This window comes from Marmota monax, unplaced genomic scaffold (assembly GCF_021218885.2).
Source record: "Marmota monax isolate L192 unplaced genomic scaffold, Marmota_monax_Labrador192_F-V1.1 WCK01_AAM20220418_F8-fsc00015, whole genome shotgun sequence".
Lineage (NCBI taxonomy): Eukaryota > Metazoa > Chordata > Mammalia > Rodentia > Sciuridae > Marmota > Marmota monax.
The window spans coordinates 19,382,383-19,402,678 of NW_026692194.1; the positions used below are offsets into that span (position 1 = coordinate 19,382,383).

The 20,296-nt window shown below is 38.4% G+C and overlaps 1 protein-coding gene across 1 annotated transcript; it reads right to left on the reverse strand.

Annotated features, from left to right (window-relative positions):
- Positions 1 to 1,302: 1,302 nt before the first annotated feature.
- Epcam (epithelial cell adhesion molecule) lies at positions 1,303 to 14,300 on the reverse strand. The gene is made up of 9 exons (XM_046424692.2): positions 14,027 to 14,300; positions 11,195 to 11,302; positions 10,292 to 10,532; positions 9,186 to 9,251; positions 7,876 to 7,939; positions 7,410 to 7,511; positions 6,204 to 6,404; positions 3,413 to 3,457; positions 1,303 to 1,755 (listed from the first exon to the last, which is right to left on the reverse strand). The coding sequence occupies exons 1-9, from the start codon at positions 14,100 to 14,102 to the stop codon at positions 1,714 to 1,716; spliced, it is 945 nt and encodes a 314-aa protein (XP_046280648.1). The 5' UTR covers positions 14,103 to 14,300; the 3' UTR covers positions 1,303 to 1,713.
- Between the last annotated feature and the right edge of the window lie 5,996 nt (positions 14,301 to 20,296).

Here is a 20,296-nt window from a genome sequence, read left to right on the forward strand (position 1 = left end):
AGGGGAGCCGTCTCGGACCTGGCAATAGAAATAAGGTAACTGAGTCTGTGTGCTTTATTTCGATCTCTTCTAGCTAACTTTTATGCCAAGAACCTCATTAATGAAACTATTGCACAGGCCGCATGGTGGAAGAAATAAGGACAAATCCTGGGAACATCAGTATCGATATGGTCAATGGAAGAGAAAAATAACCAGAAGAAATCAGTGAACATTCAGCACAGTGACAGACCTTGGAGAATATTCATTGCTAATTAGTCAGCGTCAACCTTAGTAAGAATATATTCAGAAGAAATAGGACAGACTAGAAAGCAATGTGTTGAAGAATGTGCCAGTTAGTGATTTATTGCCCCTTTCAAACTTCCCCTTTTGCGGGTGGGGAGGGGGCAGTACTAGGGATTGAACTCAGAGGCATTCAACCACTGAGCCACAACCCCAGCCCGACTTTGTATTTTATCTAGAGAAAGGGTCTCAATGAGTTGCTTAGCACCTTGCTCTTGCTGAGGCTGGCTTTGAATTTTCCATCCTCCTACCTCAGCCTCCAGAGTCGCTAGGATTACAGGTAGTTGAGCAAGCCTGAATAAAATTCACCCATTTTTTTTTTGCCTGCTCTGTGAAAGTGGATCTGAAGCTTGGTCAGCAGAGGGCACTAGAGAGGCACTGCAGAAGGAAAGGATCCTTTCTTAGTACTGATGTGAAGGCCCGAATTTGAACCATAATTGTTTATTATGTTAAGATATTGATAAAGGGGCCAAGCAGCGGAGGCACATGCCTGTAACACCAGCAGCTCAGAGACTGAGGCAGGAGGATCAAAAGTTCAAAGCCAGCCTCGGCAATTTAGCAAGGCCCTAAGCAATTTAGTGAGCTCCTATCTCAAAAAATAAAAAGGGCTAGGGATATGGCACTCCCTGGTACCAGAAAAAAAAAAAAAAAAACTAGATAGATTGATAAAGCATGTACTGAGTGCTGCTCTAACTCAACCATAGTAATAATTTACAATATTCTCCATCAATTCTTCCTCAACACACAAGACCAAAAAACAGAACATTAAGATTCATTCTGAATAAAATTATTTTTCTATGTAAAAGTTCTATATTGTCATGTGTTATATATTACACATGTAAATATTTATGCAGAATTCTAACTTGTAATTAGCACTCAGAGCATTTTTGTTTTGTTTTAGTTATTGGTGCTGGGGATTGAACCCAGGACCTTGAGCATGCTAAGCATGTACTTTGCCACTGAGCTACATCCTCAGCAATTATTTATCAGAGGTAAATGCTAGAAAATTTGATTCAAACAAAGTTAGGAAATTCAAAATGTTTTATTTCATACTTCATAAAAAAAGTTTATGTACAAGTGTCAAAGTAAATAGAAAGGCAGTTTCAATCACAAATCATTCAAACACTACTGTGGAAGCATATTTAATGCACACTTTTCAATATTAAGCATAAATAATTTTACCTATTCAGCCAAAGTACCTGGTTTTATATTATTAGATTTGCACATGTAAGACACTGGTCAAATTTTAAGATTGATAATGCCAATTTCAAGTTGCTTATATTGTGAGTACAAGTTAATTATTACAAATATATGATGTTAACCAACAAAATAGTAACCCTCAAAGGTCTCCCTTTTTTTTCTATCTTCATATGTTCGTAATCTGAGTTCTTTTGATAACTTCCTTTCTTGTAGTTAATCTTCACATTACAGTAGTTATGTACTGAGTTCTCTATGCATCTCACCCATCTCCTTTATCTGAAACAGAGGGGGAAAGTACAGAAATTTTAAAATAATGTTGTTCATTGTAAAACAGTTTTTCAAAAACCTATTTAGGTTTTTAAATGAATGACTCATTTATGTAAATAAAAAAGAGAAAGTTATATTACAAGGAAACACATTATAGGCATTATCCAAGCTGTTATTCGAATCAAAATGGCCAAAGTTGACTTTTTGGAAAAGAATAAACTAGACCTTTAAGAACAGACAAGATTTTTACTAAATGCATGCTATTTTTATACCAAGGAAGAATCAAATCATATTATTTTTTTGCAGGGGGTAGGGGTGGGATGGTGGTATTAGGGATTGAACTCAGGACACTCGACCACTGAGCCACATCCCCAGCCCCTTTTTCTCTTTTATTTAGAGACAGGATCTCACTGAGTTGCTTAGTTCCTTGCTGTTGCTGAGGCTGGCTTTGAAATGGAGATCCTCCTGCCTCAGCCTCCCAAACCACTGGGATTACAGGCATGTGCCACTGTACTCAGCATCATTTTCTATTATTGATCTTTCATTTTATAAGTGAGGAAAATTGAAGTTCTTTTTTGGGAGAGCAGTACTGGGGACTGAAGCCAGGGCACTTTATCACTGAACTACGTTCCTAGCCCCCTCCTTTGTTTTTGAGACAAGGTGTCATTAAATTGCTGAGGCTGGCCTCAAATTTGCAATCATCCTGCCTCAGCCTCCCAAATTGCTGGGATTAAAGGCGAGAGCTACCAAGCCTAGCAGGAAACTGAAGTTCAGAATTAAGTGACCTGTCCCAGATCTCACTATTAATTAGGGGTAGAACTGAAACAACAATGACAGCAGGTCTGTACTATTATCTCCTTTTTTCAGTTAAGAAAGCATGGAGGTTTAAAGAAGTTGTACTGTCTAGTTAGTAAGTGGCCAAACCCAGGTCTATATTGCTCTTAATTATATATTATATCATTTTGCCTGTCAATATTCAGTTCAGGGACAGTCTCCTGGGCCTACGATCCCAATTAGATAAGCCAGATGATCTATTATGGAACAGGAAGAAAATGTTAGAACTTTCTGGTTTTATTAGATTTTTTTCAATATTCTTTTACATTTCTTTTTGTTATTTTATAAAATATTAATAAGTGGCACCTATACAACTACAAATAAATATGCAAATATACAAAAATTGGTGAATATGCAGAAAATGTTATTAATAAGAGTTCAAGGACAAATATGTCCACATCCAATTCCAAGTGACTGCAACACACTAACAATCTGAAACTGACTTCACCCCAGTGTGCAGAACTAGTTAGTATGTAATAGATTTACTATGACAAATTAAATTCATCTTAAATTATTATTACTTATTGATACAGACACAATAAATCAGATCATTAACCACAAGGAGCTTTTCTAATATGACTCCACTAGAATATGGCTCTAAAAGATTCCTTTAAATGTTGACACTAGTGAAGCAGAATTCAATATGAGGTGGTCTGCCATGAAACTCATACATTAAGAGGTAAGAGTTCATTCTCAGACCCTAAGGAGTGTCCCTAAGACCCTAAGGACCTTCAGTATAAATGAGATCCATCAGTATCTAGGAAAGAACAATTACTACTAAGGAATGAGAGACTAAACAGGGTTTTTTAAAATTACATAGCAGTCCATTTACCTCAGCCTTCTCATACTTTGTTGTTTTCTTCCTTCTGGAAATAACCTGAAAGGGAGATAAATGATTACTACTTTAGTATTGCTACTCAAACATTAAAGTCTAGATTGATGTATGTGCTTTTAATGTACCATAATTCCATCTGAACAATTTCAAACTCTATTAATATGTTTCTTAAGTCAAAAATTGACTATTAACCTAAAAAAAGTGCACCACAACCATTGAAACAAACCAAAAAATATATCAAGAAAACAGTGAATCATCTTTTAGTGCAATTTAAGAGTTTGATGTACATTCTTCTTTTTCCATATTAAAACAAACACAGAAACACATGTATGTAAGTTTGGAGGTCTAAAAATGGGATCATGTTATATCAATTCCATCTTGGAACAGATTTTTTTGATCTTCCAGATCAAAAGAGCTAGACTGAACTCACTGACAACAGAGCATAGCATGGAATACTGCTATTTACTCATGCATCCTCCTGCTAATATACACTCAGGTTATTTTCCAGATTCAGCCTTAAAAGCAGCACTGCAAGACAAACTTTGTGCTTCCTTTTTGCAACTTGTAATTTCATTTCTACAGGACGAATAGATTTCTATGAATCTTTTGTGTTGGCTTTGCTATCTGAAAGTACTCTTCTATAAATTGTATATCTATACAAGTTGCCATCCCTTTTTTTTCCTCATCAATTTGTAGGATCTCTTTGCATACTATGCATAATATCAATTTTTTAAGAATCATAAATATTTTTCCCAGTCTATCATTGATTTTTTTTTTTTTTTAATATAGAAACTCATTACATTACCCAGGCGAGTCTGGAACCTCAGCCTTCCAAGTACCTGGGATTATAGGTTTGACCATGGGGCCCAGCTTCACACTTTTTACTTTATAATATTTTTTGACATACAAAATGTCACAAACATTTAATTTTAAGTCAATCATGCTGACACATGCTTGGAATTCCAGATACTCAGGAGGCTGAGGCAGGAAGATCAAAAGTTCCAGCTCAGCCAGGTTCAGCGGCACACGCCTATAATCCTAGCAGACCAGGAGGCTGAGACTAGAGGATGGCAAGTTCAAAGCCAGCCTCAGTAACTTATCAAGGTCCAAAGCACCTTAGAAACCCTGTTTCAAAATAAAAAATAAGGATAGGGATGTGGTTAACTCAGTAGTTAACACTCCTGGTACCAAAAAAAGAAATTAAAAAAAAAAGTTTAACTTATAGAGATATAGTCTTTTATGGATTTTAGATTTCTTGCCTTAGATGGTTTTCCTTATCACAAAGTTATAGAAACATTTTCTAAGTTAATTTTCTTGAAACTTATCTTTCTGCCTATTCTGTTCGCGTTACTAGGCTCTAAATACACCTGTCACACACAGTTGGGCAACATGGCCTGTGCCCTGGTGGGGTGAAATAGGAATTCAACATTTGTTTTATTGAGATGGAGGAGGATTACTCTACTGAGTTAAAAATATAGGGCTACAGTTGTGGCTCAGTGGGAGAGCACTTGCCTAGCATGTGAGAGCCACTGGGTTCAATCCTCAGCACCACATAAAAATAAATACATTAAACAAAATATTGTATCTATAACTGAAAATTTTTTTTTCAAAAATTTAAATATATAGGTTCCTACATACCCTCAAATCTATTTCTGAATTCTGTTGTGTTGATGAAATTTACTGATGTTGAGCAAGCCTCCCAAGTTGCTTGGATTACAGAAGAGAACCACCCTGCTTGACATTCATTCACTACAGAATTATAAAATTAGCGGGGGTGGATAAAAATTTTGCTTTATTTAATATGTTTTAGAACATGAATGTGGAATTTGAACAGGGAATCAAACCCAGGAGCATTTAAACACTGAGCCACATCCCTATCCCCTTTTTTATTTTGAGACAGGGTCTTGCTAAGTTGCTTTAAACCTCACTAAATTGCTGAGGCTGGCTTTGAACTCTCAATCCTCTTGTCTTAGTCTTCCAAGATGCTAGGATTATGGGTGTGTGCACTATGCCCAGCAAGCAAATTTTTTTTGTTTTATTTTTTAAAATATTTTTTTTAGTTATAGGTGGACACAATATCTTTATTTACTTATTTTTATGTGGTGCTGAGGATTGAACCCAGTGCCTCGCAAGGCAAGTGCTCCATCACTGAGCCACAACCCCAGCCCTGCAGTTTTTTTAATTAACTTTTTTTCCCTTTTATTGCCATGCTAGAGATCAAACCCTGTGTTCCATGGATGCAAGGCAAGCACTCTCCCAATAAACTACACCCACAGCTCTTAACTTTTAAGAATATATCTGAAAGCCCATGACATGGTGCACATCTGTAATCCCAGCAATTTGGGAGGTTGAGGCAGGAGGATCAGAAGTTCAAGGCCAGACTCAGCAAGACCCTAAGCAACTTAGTGGTAAAATACCCCTGGGTTCAATCTCTAGTACTTAGGGAAAAAAAGGAATATATTCGTAAACATATACATATGGTCCTGAGTTTAATCCCCAATATTGGGGGCAAAAAAATGTAAGTAAAAGAATATATCCTTGCTGGGCACAGTGATGCATGCCTGTAATAATACCAGCAGCTCAGGAGGCTGAGGCAGGAGGACTACAAGTTCAAAGCTAGCTTTAGCAACTTAGTGAGACCCTAAGCAACTCAGTTAGACCCGGTCTTTAAATAAAATGCAAAAATAAAGGGCTGGGGATGTGGTTAAGTGCCCCTGGGTTCAATCCCCAGTACAAAAAAAAAAAAGCTATATCCTTAAATGAAATTTTTTACTTATTCTGTACTTACCAGGACAACAATACCAGCAATAACTGCTATTGTCACAACCACGATGACAGCTATAATACCAGCTTTTAGGCCCTGCATTGAAAATTCAGGGGCCTTTTCATCAACATAGTAAATTAAAGTTTGACCAGGATCCAGTTCTAGTTGCTCCCCATCTACTCTCAGGTCTATTTTTGATGTACGGAACAAGGATTCCCCTTTCACCTATAATAAAAAGGAGAAAAACGAAAACATCTAAGCAAACCAATTTCAGTCACTTATAATTAAATTACATGCCAATTGTGTACCAAAGAACTGCTGCCAAGAATCTTTATGGTTTCAGTAATAATGATCTGACCCACTGAAATCTTTGAAAAATTACAGGAAAATTTCAAACACATATAAATCAGATTCATATAATGAAGCTAACACCCAAATTAAAAAATATCAACATATAACCAATCTTATTTCATGTATTTGTCCTTCTATCCCTGTACCCCACTCAAGTCCGGATTTAAAAAAAAAAAAATCTCAGATTCAACAGAAATATCTCATTATCATAAAAGTTTAAACAAAACTTTTTGTAAACAAAACATTTCAATCACACCAGTTAACATAGCTTTTTTAGAAATGTAAACTCTGGCCCATGTAAATTATTAGTTGAATAGGGGAGAATATACACCCAAAGTAACTACTAGGGAGGTAATAATAAGTATGAGAGAGAAGAGGGCTAGCAGGTATGCTCAGTGGTCGACTGTTTTCCTGGCATGCTCAAGGACTTGGGTTTGAACTCCGCACTACAATTAAAAAAAAAAAAAAAGAGGAAGAGGAGGAAGAAGATGAAATAATCTAGGCAGAAAAATTTGATAGACATACAAATATACATACAAGTAAGAAAGGTGTATATGAATGACCAAGAAAACAAACTTGATTCTAAGAATCAGAGAGAAAGTTGAACTACATGTGGAGAAAAAGGTAATAAAAGATCTTGACTCCACTGAAGCATGACACACATTATATTTCTTTTTTTTAGTAAGCAGTATCTTTCTTTTTTAAGAATATTGTTTTTTAGTTGTAGACAGAAACAATATCTTTATTTTTATATTTTTTATATGGTGCTGAGTATCGAACCCAGTACCCCACATGTGCGAGGCAAAGGCTCTACCACTGAGCCACAACCCCAGCCCCACACATTATATTTCTGAACACATGAATAAAGTTTATACTTACATCTTTTTCAAAATAATAAGCCACATCAGCTATGTCCACATCATTTTGAGTTTTCTGAGAAGAATTTTGCACCAGATCAATAGTGATAACATTATTCTCATACTGAGGGAAACAGTAGAAAATACAGATTATTAGTGTAATCAAAAGCATATGAAAATATCAACATTCAATAGAATATTTAGTGTTTGTTTTTCTGTAATCTACATACAGAAGTATTCTTTTCCATTACTAAGTAAATTTATCACTAATAATTGAAGAAGTTATCCAAGGGAATAAGACAGCAAAACTTGGGTTTTTCAAAGGCTACAGAAGGTAAATATCAACAGGAATTTCACATTAAGTATCCAGGACTTATGTTGCTACTCAAATGCATTTACCACTACTACACCATCTGCCCTTATGCCCAATAAATACTGTCCCACCAACTTTCTGATAAAACTCATATATTTAAAAAAAAAAATCATACCAGAATATTTGTGATAAATTTTGGATCCAGTAGATACCGAGTAGTCATCATTTCTTGGATTGCACTGTAAATAATTAAAAATTTGTGTTTTTAAAAAAATTTGTGCAATAAGAAGCAGCTCTGCTTTCTAACTAAGCAGATAGCTTGAGGTCTACAGTCATCATTTCAAAGTTTTTATTATTTTTACTCTTGGTATTATTATTTGGGCTATTACTGGACTGAACCCAGGGATGCTCTACCATTGAGTTACATATTTCTAATCCTTTTTATTTCTTGAGACATGGTCTTGCTAAGTTGCCTAGGCAGGCCTCATACTTATGATCTTCCTTTTTCAGCTGCCTGAATTGCCGAGATTACAGCCCTAAGGCACTGTGCCCCACAGTGCTAAGAATTTCATGATACTTTGCAAGCAATAATAATAATTGGTTCAGGCTAGCATCATTCATTCATTGTTACCAAAACTATTGAGAGCCAGTCTGAATAGAAAGAGAAAACATTCACACAGTATCCAAGAATCTGCCCAGTTTATTAATTACAAAGGGGAAAATGTTAACTCTACCAGTGGAGAAACCTGGTAGACATCACTTTAAGCAATTAACATTACCAGTGAAGGGACAAGGTAACATTATGGACCTTCTGACGTGAGTACTGGAAAGGACACAAGATCACTTGTATAGTTTTCATATCAAAAATGCAAACCCTGACCGGTGTGGTGGCACCTGTAATCCCAGTTACCAGGTAGGTTAAGGCAGGAGGATTCCAAGTTCAAGGCCAGCCCCAGTAACTTACTAAGACCTTGTCTCAAAATTTTTTTAAAAATAATAAAAAAAAAAAAAACTGGGAATATGGCTCAGTGGTAAAGCACCCTGGGATTCAATCCCCAGTAATGAGGTGGAGGAGTTTGCTACAAAGAACATCAATGGGAAAACTGGCATGATATGGGATTATGGTTAATTTCCTAACTTTGATCATCATACAGTGGTTATACATGACAACGCCTTTTTTTTTTCTTAAGAAACGATACACTCAAGTAGGGGAAAGGAACATGACACCTACAACTTGCTCTCAAGTAGTTCTAGGAAAAATACCTGTACATGCACAGATAGATATAAAGTACATTCACTTAACAGACAATGGGGCATATTGTTAACTGGTGAGGAAATACTGGCACAATTATTGCAAATCTATTTCGAAAAATTATTTTAAGAAAGTAAGAAAAGGCATTTAATTTTAGTTTTTCTAATGGTGCAGAATGAAAATATCTGAGAAACAATTTTGAAAGGAAATAGGATCCGTGTAATTGCACTTACGTCTGCAAACTTTGAACATTGTAAGGTTTTTCCCTTGCTTTGTGTTTCAGTTCAATCATGATCCAGCTGTAAAGTGAAAAGACAGTGACAATGGTCTATAACTCAATCTTTTATACTATTTTCCTAATAAACAAAAAAATGCTAAAATTCTCAAGTGGAATTACAATAGAGCTAACAGAACAAGGATTGTTGCAGTAATTAAATATGTCCATAATTTTTTCCCTCATTCTCACACATCCATCATACAGAACCGATCCAGAGGGAACACCCTTTCTCATATTGACCCTCTGGCCTCTGGCTACAACATATAAAGTCACATGAAAGTGAAGGCTAAGCTAGCTGTATTGGGCCCTTCTCAAGTAAAAAAGACAAAAGGGAACTGAAAGAACCAGAGAAAATTGACCATGAGTCTCCACAAGAAAGAACTGCAGAGTCAGGATTTGGGGCTTGACACCTTTCCAGTTTCCAGCTCCTTCTAACAAAGTCTTGTTAGCTTAAGCCAGCTTTAGTGTGTTTCTGTTCCTTTCCATTAAATAATCCTGGAGACAACCATCTCTCCCCACCAATCTTTGTTTTGGTGCTGGGGATTGGACCCAGGGTCTTTCTACCACTGAGCCTCAGCCCTCCTATCTTACTTTCACAACACAATAAATGAACAAATATGGAAATAGCTTAAGTTACATACATTAACACTATTCCAACATTAAAATACTGAACAGTGTTAAGTGAAAATAAGAAAGGAAAATTATGCCTAGTATGCTACCATTTACATAAAAAAATAAAAGGGCTGGGGATGTGGCTTAGTGGTTAAGCACCCCTGAGTTCAATCCCTGGTACACACACACACACACAAAAAAAATATTTATATATATTTGTCTGTCTACATATTAAATTCATATATTCTCTTTGGAAGCTGATGGAATAAGCTGATGACACAGTTCTAGGCAGGTACACTGGGAAAATGGGGCCTGGGGATGGGATGGAAAGAGTTACACCCTTTCCTATATTTTGAATTCTAAACCATGAAATCATATTTACATACAAAAACAAACTTAACTAATAAATCTGAAAAGCAAAAAAACAGTAATATGGGCAGCTCCACTTACAAGGTCCTCACTCGTTCGGAGCAGGTAATTTCAGTATCCTTGTCAGTTCTTCGGACCCCAGCAGTGTTCACACACCAGCACGTGGCAGTGCCATTGCACTGCTTGGCTTTAAAGAGCCCTTTCTCGTCACAGTCAGGGTCATACAGCCCGTCATTGTTCTGGATCGCCCCTTCCGGTTTCCCTCTTCTCCCAGACTTTGAGGAATTCATTTCTGCCTTCATCACCAAACATTTGGATGCCACTGAAAAGAGTTTAAAGTCAAACTGAAAAATAACTGTAGTTTTACATGCCCAGGGAAAAACGCTTTTTAATCTAACACTAAACTCCCAGGCCAAAGATTATTTCATATTTCCATTTTCCCACACTTAATTACTTGCTGAAGATAAGACGCTTCAGATGTAGGATAATTATGACAAAACAAAACAATTCAGATTTGAGCCAATAAAACCCTTTCCAATTTGAAGCATATCAATTAAAAAAAAAACAAAACTCTTTATCAAGATAAGCTTAAAGAGCACTCCTGTGATCCCAGCAGCTCGGGAGGCTGAGACAGGAGGATTGAGAGTTTAAAGTTAGCCTCAGCAATGGCAAGGCACTAAGAACACAGTGAGACCCAGTCTCTAAATAAAATACAAAAATAGGGCTGGAGATGTGGCTCAGTGGCCGAGTGCCCCTGAGTTCAATCCCTGGTACCAAAAAAAAAAAAAAAAGATAAGCTTAAAGGCAGTAGTAAAAGTATTTTACTCGGGCTGGGGATGTGGCTCAAGCGGTAGCGCGCTCGTCTGTCATGCGTGCGGCCTGGGTTCGATCCTCAGCACCACATACAAACAAAGATGTTGTGTCCACCGAGAACTAAAAAAATAAATAAATATTAAAAAAAAAAAAAAAAAGTATTTTACTCACGTTTGGAACAAATGACAGTATTTTTTGTACCCATGGATGTACACTGGCATTCATCATTTTCATTCTTATAGCAGTCTGTAGCGAGCTTATAGTTTTCACAGATACATTCTAGAAAATAAAAATAAATATTACATACATACATACAGACACATACACTCATACAAATATAATTTTTAAAATTCAATTTTATTTTTTCAGTTGTGGCTGGACATGATACCTTTTACTTATTTATTTTTATGTGGTGCTGAGGATCGAACCCAGGGTCTTGGACATGCTAGGAGAGCATTCTACCACTGAGCCACAACCCCAGTCCCACAAATGTAATTTAAAATGTGGATCCAGCCTGGCTCAGGAGGCTGAGGCAGGAGGATCATGAGTTCAAAGCCGGCCTCAGCATCCAATCCAACTATCAACTCTGATGTCCTTACTAAATGATGTTCTGACAGTAATGCCCAAGTGACAGGGACACAAAATCTTAACAAGTGGTCCTAAATGTTTTTTCAGCTATAATTTAAGTGCTTCCTAACTGCCTGGCACCTGCTACACAACTTGTATACATTATACACACACAGATAGCCTAATCTGTACTCGATCTCATTTCAATTTTTTCTTTTCTTTTTTGAAGTACTAAGGATAGAACCCAGGGCCTTTCACACACGAAGCAAGCCCTCTAACGCTGAGTACATCCTGGGATCCCCATTTCAATTTTTTTAAACAATTGTTTTTTGTTTTTATTTTTGTTTTTGCAGTGCTTGGGATTGAATCCAGAATTCCAAGCATACACTCTATCACTGAGCTACACAATGCTGGTAAACACAGCTCGCCAAAGGTCATTATCAGCTCTGCCTTTGCTATACTTCTACTTTCAGCTCTGTCCCTTCTTCTATCCTGTTAATCCCTGCCTTTCAGTTACTGCCCTTTTTTTTTTTAACTCAGGGTCAATTTAACACTGAACTACGTCCCTACCCCCTTTTATTTTGAGACAGGTTCTCCCTAAATTATTTAAGGGTCTCATTAAATTGCTGAGGTTGGCCTTGAACTTGTGATTTTCCAGCCTCAGCCTCCAGAGTCACTGGGATTATATGTGATTATATGTGTGCAACACCACACCTGGCTTCTACCCCATTTTCTTAAGGGATGCTTGCTTGGTAGAAACATATTCAACATTCAGAGCATTTCCTTTTACTTTCTCTCTCTCTCTCTCTCTCTCTTTGAGACAGGGTCTCACTAAATTGCCAAGATTGACTTTGTGATGCTCCTGCTTCAGCCTCCTGAGTCCTTGGAATTATAGACATGTACCACCAAGCCCAGCTAGAACATTTTCTATCTTGGAAAAATTACACTTTAGATTGCATGTGGGTGCATCTTTGTTACCTAACTACATCAAACCCTAGTATCCCATTCTCAAAGTGATACTAAACACTCATTGAGGTACGGATGTCAGTTTAATTGTTTTATCCTTGACTACCTGGAAAGTTCATTTTAACTTCAAATTGGCCCCTCTACTATTTCCTCTTGGCACAGTATTGGGGTTTGAACCCACGGATGCTCTAGAACTAAGCTGTATCTCCCCTTTTTATTTTGAGACAGGATCTACTAAATTGCCCAGGCCAGTCTCCAGTCTTCAATCTCAGTGCTGTGATATTACATCTAGTCCATCCAATCCCTTTATCTGTCTAGTTAAGATAGTGCAAACATTTAAAACACATGACAAATAAAATAATTTTTATATCAGCACTTCATATCCCATGTTTCCAATTGGTTTTAATTTTCCCATTTAAGTTGCAATTAAGATTAAGTATTTAGCTCAAGATTCAAGGTAGAAAAACATGACTTAAGAGCTTTGTCCAATTTTCCCTACTTCTAGATAGTATCTTACAAATAAATCAAACAACCACAGCCAATCTATTTCAGAGCAAGAAGAACTGGAATCAAACTAAACTATATTCCAACATTTGGATACTGACCATCCTATTGTTCACCCACCATTTAAATCTTGCTTTTAAAGACTAAAGGAAATGGAAAACTCTGGATGCTATGAGTGGGGTGGGGAGATATAAAAACCTACATGTCTAGATTTAGGGCAGTGTTTAGAGCAACGTCTAAAGGAGGGGCCTTTAGACATATAGACATATACCCAATTATTAATTATGGGATTCTCGAAGTGGTGGGATTATGGGATTTTTACCCCGTGCAATTACCTTTATTTCTGGGTTCCCTACAACAAACTTGATTTATACTCATATTATTCTTAGAAAAGGGAAAACACGTCTGGTAGTCAAGTCCCAGAAGGCTCGTCTCCAGCGCGCAGGTGCATAGCGGCTCTCACAGTTACCTGTCCCCGCCCGAGGCCCACATCCGGGGCCCGCTGCAGGTGCCTCGGGAGGAGCTGCTATCGGGAGGATAGCAGCGGCCACAAAGGCTCCGCTACCGGACCCCACTGGTTTCAAATCCAAAGTCGGCTGGGGCCGGTGAGGTGGGCGCGCCCCAGCTTGAGGTTCGGGTTCTGTGGCCTTAGGAGCGACCCAACCTGCTCACTCGGATCCCCGCCTGCCCCTTCGCCCCAACCCGGCTCCTTTCTCTAGAGACAAGTGCAAAGGGCGGCTGCTCCCTCGGTCCGCAACGGGTGGGCGGGCGCCTTCTCACCGCCTCCACGGTGCGGAGGACCTCGACCCGCGCGCTGCCCGCGCCGTCCGGTCTTCAGGCGGCAAAGCGTGGGCTCTCGGTCCCTTCCTCGTTATTCTCGACTCCGGCGCCGAAAGCCGCCAGGTCCCGGCGGGCCCGGCCCGGCCCGGCCCAACTGCGCAACTCCGCTCCAGGTCCGCATCTCACCTTTCTGAGCCGCGGCCACCGCTGCCGTCGCCGCTGCTAGCAGGAGTCCGAACGCTAGGACCTGGGGGCGCGCCATGCTGCGCGCGCGTCGAGAAGAGGGGTGCGGCGTCGTCCCGCGACTCGGTGGAGGGACTAGGGCTCAGAGAGCCGTGCGCGCGAGGCCTGGGGCGCGAGGATCGCGTCGGTGGACCGGACTTAAGTGCGAACTCGCCTAAGGAGTGAGCGCTCTGGACACGCGGCGGGGTGGAGCGCAGACCCGCGGCACCTGGCGGCCCCGCCCCTCGGCCCCTTCCTGGGGCCTCTCGACTCAGCCCGCCGGGGCCGGGAGTGAGTCACCTCCTGGGGGCGGGGCAAGGGACAGGCTCCCATCCCCCATCCCCCATCCCCACCGCAGCCGTCGGGGGCGCCGCCCCCACTCCAGGTGGGCGCTCGCGTGTGGCTTCCAGGTGCTTGCTCCCTAGGAAAGAAGATAGGGCTCTTGGTGGCTCCAGAGTAGGTTTGAAAATACTGAGGCTTCCTTTCCTCCGAAGGAACGCTACTAAAGTGTACACGGGAAAGGGGGTGGGTGGGGGACGCGGGGGCGGGGAGAGTGACAGAGAAACTAAGAACCGGGAACCACCCTGAGCACAATAAAAAAGACGACCTTTGAGCTTTACCGGACAGTTTATTTTTCGAAACAAGACAGAGTTTCCCTGGCTTCCTGACGATGACAAATTCGTGTGTTCTTTAAAATTATCAATAATCCTTTTTCGTATAAACATTTTGGGATCTTGATGAAAAGGTTTTCCCTTGGAGGCAAATGCTGGGAAATTTGCTTCAGGTTCTTGTTTGTTTGTTTATTACCGGGGATTGAATTCGGGGGCATTCGACCACTGAGCCACATCCCCAGCCCTATTTTGTATTTTCTTTAGAGACAGGGTCTCACTGAGCTGCTTAGTTCCTTGTCATCGCTGAGGCTGGCTTTGAACTCTTCATTCTCAGCCTCCCCAGCCGCTGGGGTTACAGGTGTGTGCCATCACGCCTGGCTAGTTTTGATTAATATTAGAGAAAACTAAATGTAGGCAAGTGTACACAAAAGATATTTCAATGCAAATGAATTCAAACTGTATTATTAGTCTTAAAATAATTGTAATATTTTAAGTTTTTAATAACTATTAAAGCATAGTTGTTTTAATGCTTTTTTTTAAGCTGTACTATCGTTATAACCTGTTGAAAAGAGACTTTTTATCTGCTTAAATCCTGGGAGTAAGAATTCAAGAGAGGAGAGACAAAAAAGCAATTTAAAGATTCAACTAAATTTGATTAGCTTTTACATAATCTATGTTAAGTCAAAGATTATGCTTTTATTGAACAATAACTTAAGTTTTACTCTCCTGTTTAAGTGTAAGAAAATTGATTAATGTAAATAATCATAGCTATAAGTAACTCTATAATTTGAATTTTACTTGGTACATTAAATAAACTATTTAATTATTTAATGATTGGCATCTCAAGCCACCCCACCCCATCTGGGTCTCACTGTCTAGGTTCCTAAATGGTGGGCTCAAGTTATCCTCTCCTCTCAGCTCCCAAGTAGCTGAGACTACAGGCATTTATTTGCTACCACCCCAGCCATGGTTGACATCTTAAGAAAATCCTGTCAGCCTTTTAAATCTAAATTTGAGCTGCCAGATCTGGTTTTGGAACGTTGTGATCTGTTAAGCAATTTGTTTCCATGAAGAGAATATTACTAATAAATCAGGAACCAGTTAACCAGATTTTTGTTGCCTGCTGAGTTTGGGATGATTTCAGGAAGTTGAACCTCCCTCCCCTAACTACACATGCTTTTCTCAAGAATAATGTAACTGGTTATTGTGGCTCTATTTGCACCGCGTTCCATTGTCAGGGCTAAATCAATTACCTAATCAAGGAGAAACTCACTCTCTTAAAATTTGACAGCTGTTTACTAAATTATTCATTTCAATAAAGTGAACTGAGTAAACATGATTATTAAATGACAAAACCAATCATCAATCTCTGATTCACAACATCCTAGGTATTGTTTATTTATTTTTTTTAGCTCTTTAATGCCTTCTCAATTTGTCATTCACTGCTGAAAATTACTACCATTTTATGCTTTCATTTTGAACATTTTGTAATTCCAGCACCATATTTTAAAACGTTTATTAATATTTTTGTATGATTTTTGCACCCAATAATACCCTTAAAATTATTCTCAATTTTATGGGTAGTTGTTTTTTTTTTTTTATTTTGTTAAGAGTCAGTTTGATAAATAGTACTTGACTAAGAAAGAAAAATGACAAGATTAAAATTTGTAGTTAAGCTTTTTCAGCTTCTGCATCCCATCAACTAAGAACCCAAGCAGAAAGCCAGCCCAGTGCACACCTGTAATCTCACCTGTAATCCACTTGGGAGGCTGAGGAGAGGGACTGAAAGTTTGAGGGCAACATAGTGAGATCCTGTTTCGAACAAATAAATCAATAAAAAGAACTGGGAATGTTGCTCAGTAGTAAAGTTCCCTGGATTCAATCCCTAGTACCAAAAGAAAAAAGAAAAGATAGCCAACTGGGCGTGGTGGCAATAGACTGGGGATATTAATAATGACTTTCTCTTTACTATTAAAGAATGCTTTTAGCCTTTTGCAGTGGTGCTCACCTGTGATCCCAGCTGCTTAGGGGAATGAGGGAGGAGGATCACAATTTCAAAGCCCACACTCAGCAACTTTTCAAGACCCTGTCTCAAAATTAAATGTAGTTCAGTGGTTAAGCGCCCCTGGGTTCAATACCCAGTTAAAAAAAAAAAAAATTAACCATATGTAAAGTCTGTTTCTGAATTCTGAATTCTGTTTCATGCACATTATGTGTCTGCCCTTGCTCTAGTACTATGCTATGTTGATTACTGAGTCTTATAATCTAATAATAGAAATCCTTTTGTTTTTCAAATTTTTTTTAGTTGTGAATGCACCTTTATTTTATTTATTTGTAGAATCGAACCCAATGCCTCACACACAGTAGGCAAGCTCTCTTCCACAAAGTTACAACCCCAGCCCAGAAATCTTTTCCTTTTGTGGTGGTTTTTCAAAGCTGTTTTGTGCTCCTTTGTATTTCCATATTAATTTTAGAATCATCTTATCAATTTCTGCAAAAAATCTTGCTTGAATTTTATTTGTTTATTTATTTTTTTGGTTCTGGGAATTGAACCCAGGACCCTTGAGCATGCTAAGCATGTATATGCTACCACAGAGCTACAGTCTGCAGTCTGTGTTTAAAAAAAATTTTTTTTATTGTGTCTAAATTGACATATTTATTGAGATAAAGTTGTTTGTCATATTCCCCTCTGTGTTTTGAATATCTGTAGAATAAGTACATATGTGCTTTACTTTATTCCTTTTATGAGTAATTTGTACCACCCCTCCTTTTATATTGTCAGTCTGGTTAGAGATTTATAAGTATATATTTTTAAAAAGAATTAATTTGGGGTTTTATTGATTTTTGTTTACTTTTTTTATTTTTTATTTCATTGATTTTCTTGCTTTATTATTTATTTTAGTGCTGGGAATTTAACCCATGGCCTCATACATGCTAAGCAAGCACTCTATCACTGACCTACACCCTCAGTCCTCAATCTTATTTTTATTATTTCTATCGTCTATTTACTTTGAACTTAACTTCTTTTTCTAACTTTCTAAGGTAAAAACTTAGATTATTTTAGATCTTTCTTCCCCATATCATAACCATTTAAGCTTATGTCATCACTTTAACTGTTGCCTATAAATTTTGGTATGTTGTTTTGTAATTATCATCCAGTTCCAAATGGTTTCTAGTTTCTTTTATGATTTTTCATTGATCCATAGATCACTTAATATGTTGTTTAATTTCCAAATATTTAGGGATTGTCCATATATATTTTTGCTATTGATTTCTAAATTAATTTCAACAACAAACTGGGTGATTTTAATCCTTCTAAATTTACCAAAACTTGTTTTATGGGGCTTTGGGTATAGCTCAGTAGAGTACATGCTTAGCTTGCTTGAGGGCCTGTGTTCCAGCCCTAACACCAAAAAAAAAGTGTTTTATAACCCACCATATGGTACATGTTGTTTAATGTTTTATATGTACTTGACAAGAATGAGTATTTTGGTAGGTGGTGTGTTCAGTAAATTATCAACTAGGTCAAATTGATTAGAAGTATTGTTCAGTTCTTTTAACTTTCTGCCCACTTATGTGAATTACTAGAATTGAATGGTGGAACATTAAAATATTCAACTATAATTGGGGATATTGTGGCCAAATTTTTTATCATTATTATTATTTCCTTTCAGTTCTGTCAATTTTTGTTTCAGTAGTTGAAAACTTTATTAGATGCATACATGTTTTCACTATTTATTATGAAAATTTTCAAACGTAGATAAAATTTGAAAACATTTTACAATGAAATTGTATACCTACCCAGTTATTATACCAATAATGTTTCCTACACTTGCTTTATCATGTACCTATCTGTCTGTCTTATTATTTTGATGCATTTAAAAGTCAATTGGAGGGCTGGGGACATAGCTCAGTTGGTAGAGTGCTTGCCTCACATGCACAAGGCCCTGGGTTCAATCCCCACCAACACAAAGACAAAACAAAAGTCAGTTGTAGAGCTGAGGCTGTAGCTCAATGCCTACCACCCCATAAAAATAAAATAAAGGCATGTTGTCCGTATTTTTGTTTAAAAAAAACAAAATTTTAAAAAATTTAAAAAAAACCAAAAAACTCAATTGTAAACTGGGTGCAGTGGTGCCCGCCTGTAATCCCAGCAGCTCAGGAGGCTGAGGTAGGAGGATTTCGAGTTCAAAGCCAGCCTCAGCAATTTAGGCCTTGTTCCTAAGAAAACAAAAAAAAAGGGGCTGGGGTTGTGGCTCAGCGGTAGAGCACTGCCTAGCAAGTGCGATACCCTGGATTTGATCCTCAGCACCACATAAATAAATAAATAAAGGTACTGACAACTACAACTAAAAATATAATAATAATAATTTTTTAAAAAGGGGAGGGGACTGGGATGTGTCTCAGTGGTTAAGCGCCCCAAAAAACAAAGTCAGTTGTAGACTTAGGTATACTTCTCCCTAAATACGTAGTATATAGATCATCACCTAGAGAACAGTATTTGTTTTGAATCTTTTTTTTTCCCTTTGAGATAAAATTTGTAAGAAAGAAAAATTTTTTTTCAGTGCTAGGGATCAAACCCAGTGCCCTGTGCGGGTGAGACAAACATTCTGCCATTGAGCTACATTCTAGCCCCAAAAGGAAAATTTTGAGTGTAACATAAATGAATTTGACAAATGCATATTCCTGTGATCCAGATTCTACCCAGGTAAACATAACTCGTATCTTCAGAAAGTTCCATTCTCCGCTTCTCAGTCAATCCCTGCCTTCTCCAGTTCCTGCCCCAATTCTAATTCCACCACCATCGTCAGTTAGTTTGCCTGTTCTAGAAATCAAGGATGACTGCGTGATGTACAACCTGGGCAGTCTCATAGGACCCCATGGGTAGAAGGGTCCTGCACTTAATGCCCTGTTGTCACCATCTCAGAGTTTTCCTTTTTTGTGTGCTGAGGAGTAAACCCAGGGTGCTTTGAGCTTTATCTCCAGTCCCCCACCGCACACACCTTTTTTTTTTTGGTACTGGGGATTGAACCCAGGGAGGTTTAACCACTTAGCTACATTCTCAGTTCTTTTAAATATTTTATTTAAAGACAGGGTCTCACTGAGTTGCTAAGTGCCTTGTTAAGTTGATAACTGAGGCTGGCTTTGAATTCGGGATCCTCCTGCCTCAGCCTTCTGAGCTGCTGGGATTACAGGCTTGTGCCACCACACCCAGCTTTTCCAGCTTTGTTTTATTTTGCCAGGCGCAGTGGTGCACATCTGTAATCCCAGCACCTCAGGAGGCTAAGGCAGCCTCAGCAAAAGCAAGGAGCTAAGCAACTCAGTGAAACCCTGTCTCTAAATAAAATACAAAATAGTGCTGGGGATGTAGCTCAGTGATTGAGTGTCCCTGAGTTCAAACCCCACCCTAAAATTGTTTTATTTTGCCAAGCACAGTTGTGTACGCCTATAATCCCAGCAATTCTGGAGGCTGAGGCAGGATTGCAAGTCTGAAGCCAGCTCAGCAATTTAGCAAGGCCCTAAGTAACTTAGCAAGATCCTGTTTCAAAATAAAAAATAAAAGGTTGGGGGTATAGGTCATTTGGTAGAGTGTTTGTCTAGCATACATAAAGCCCTGGGATCA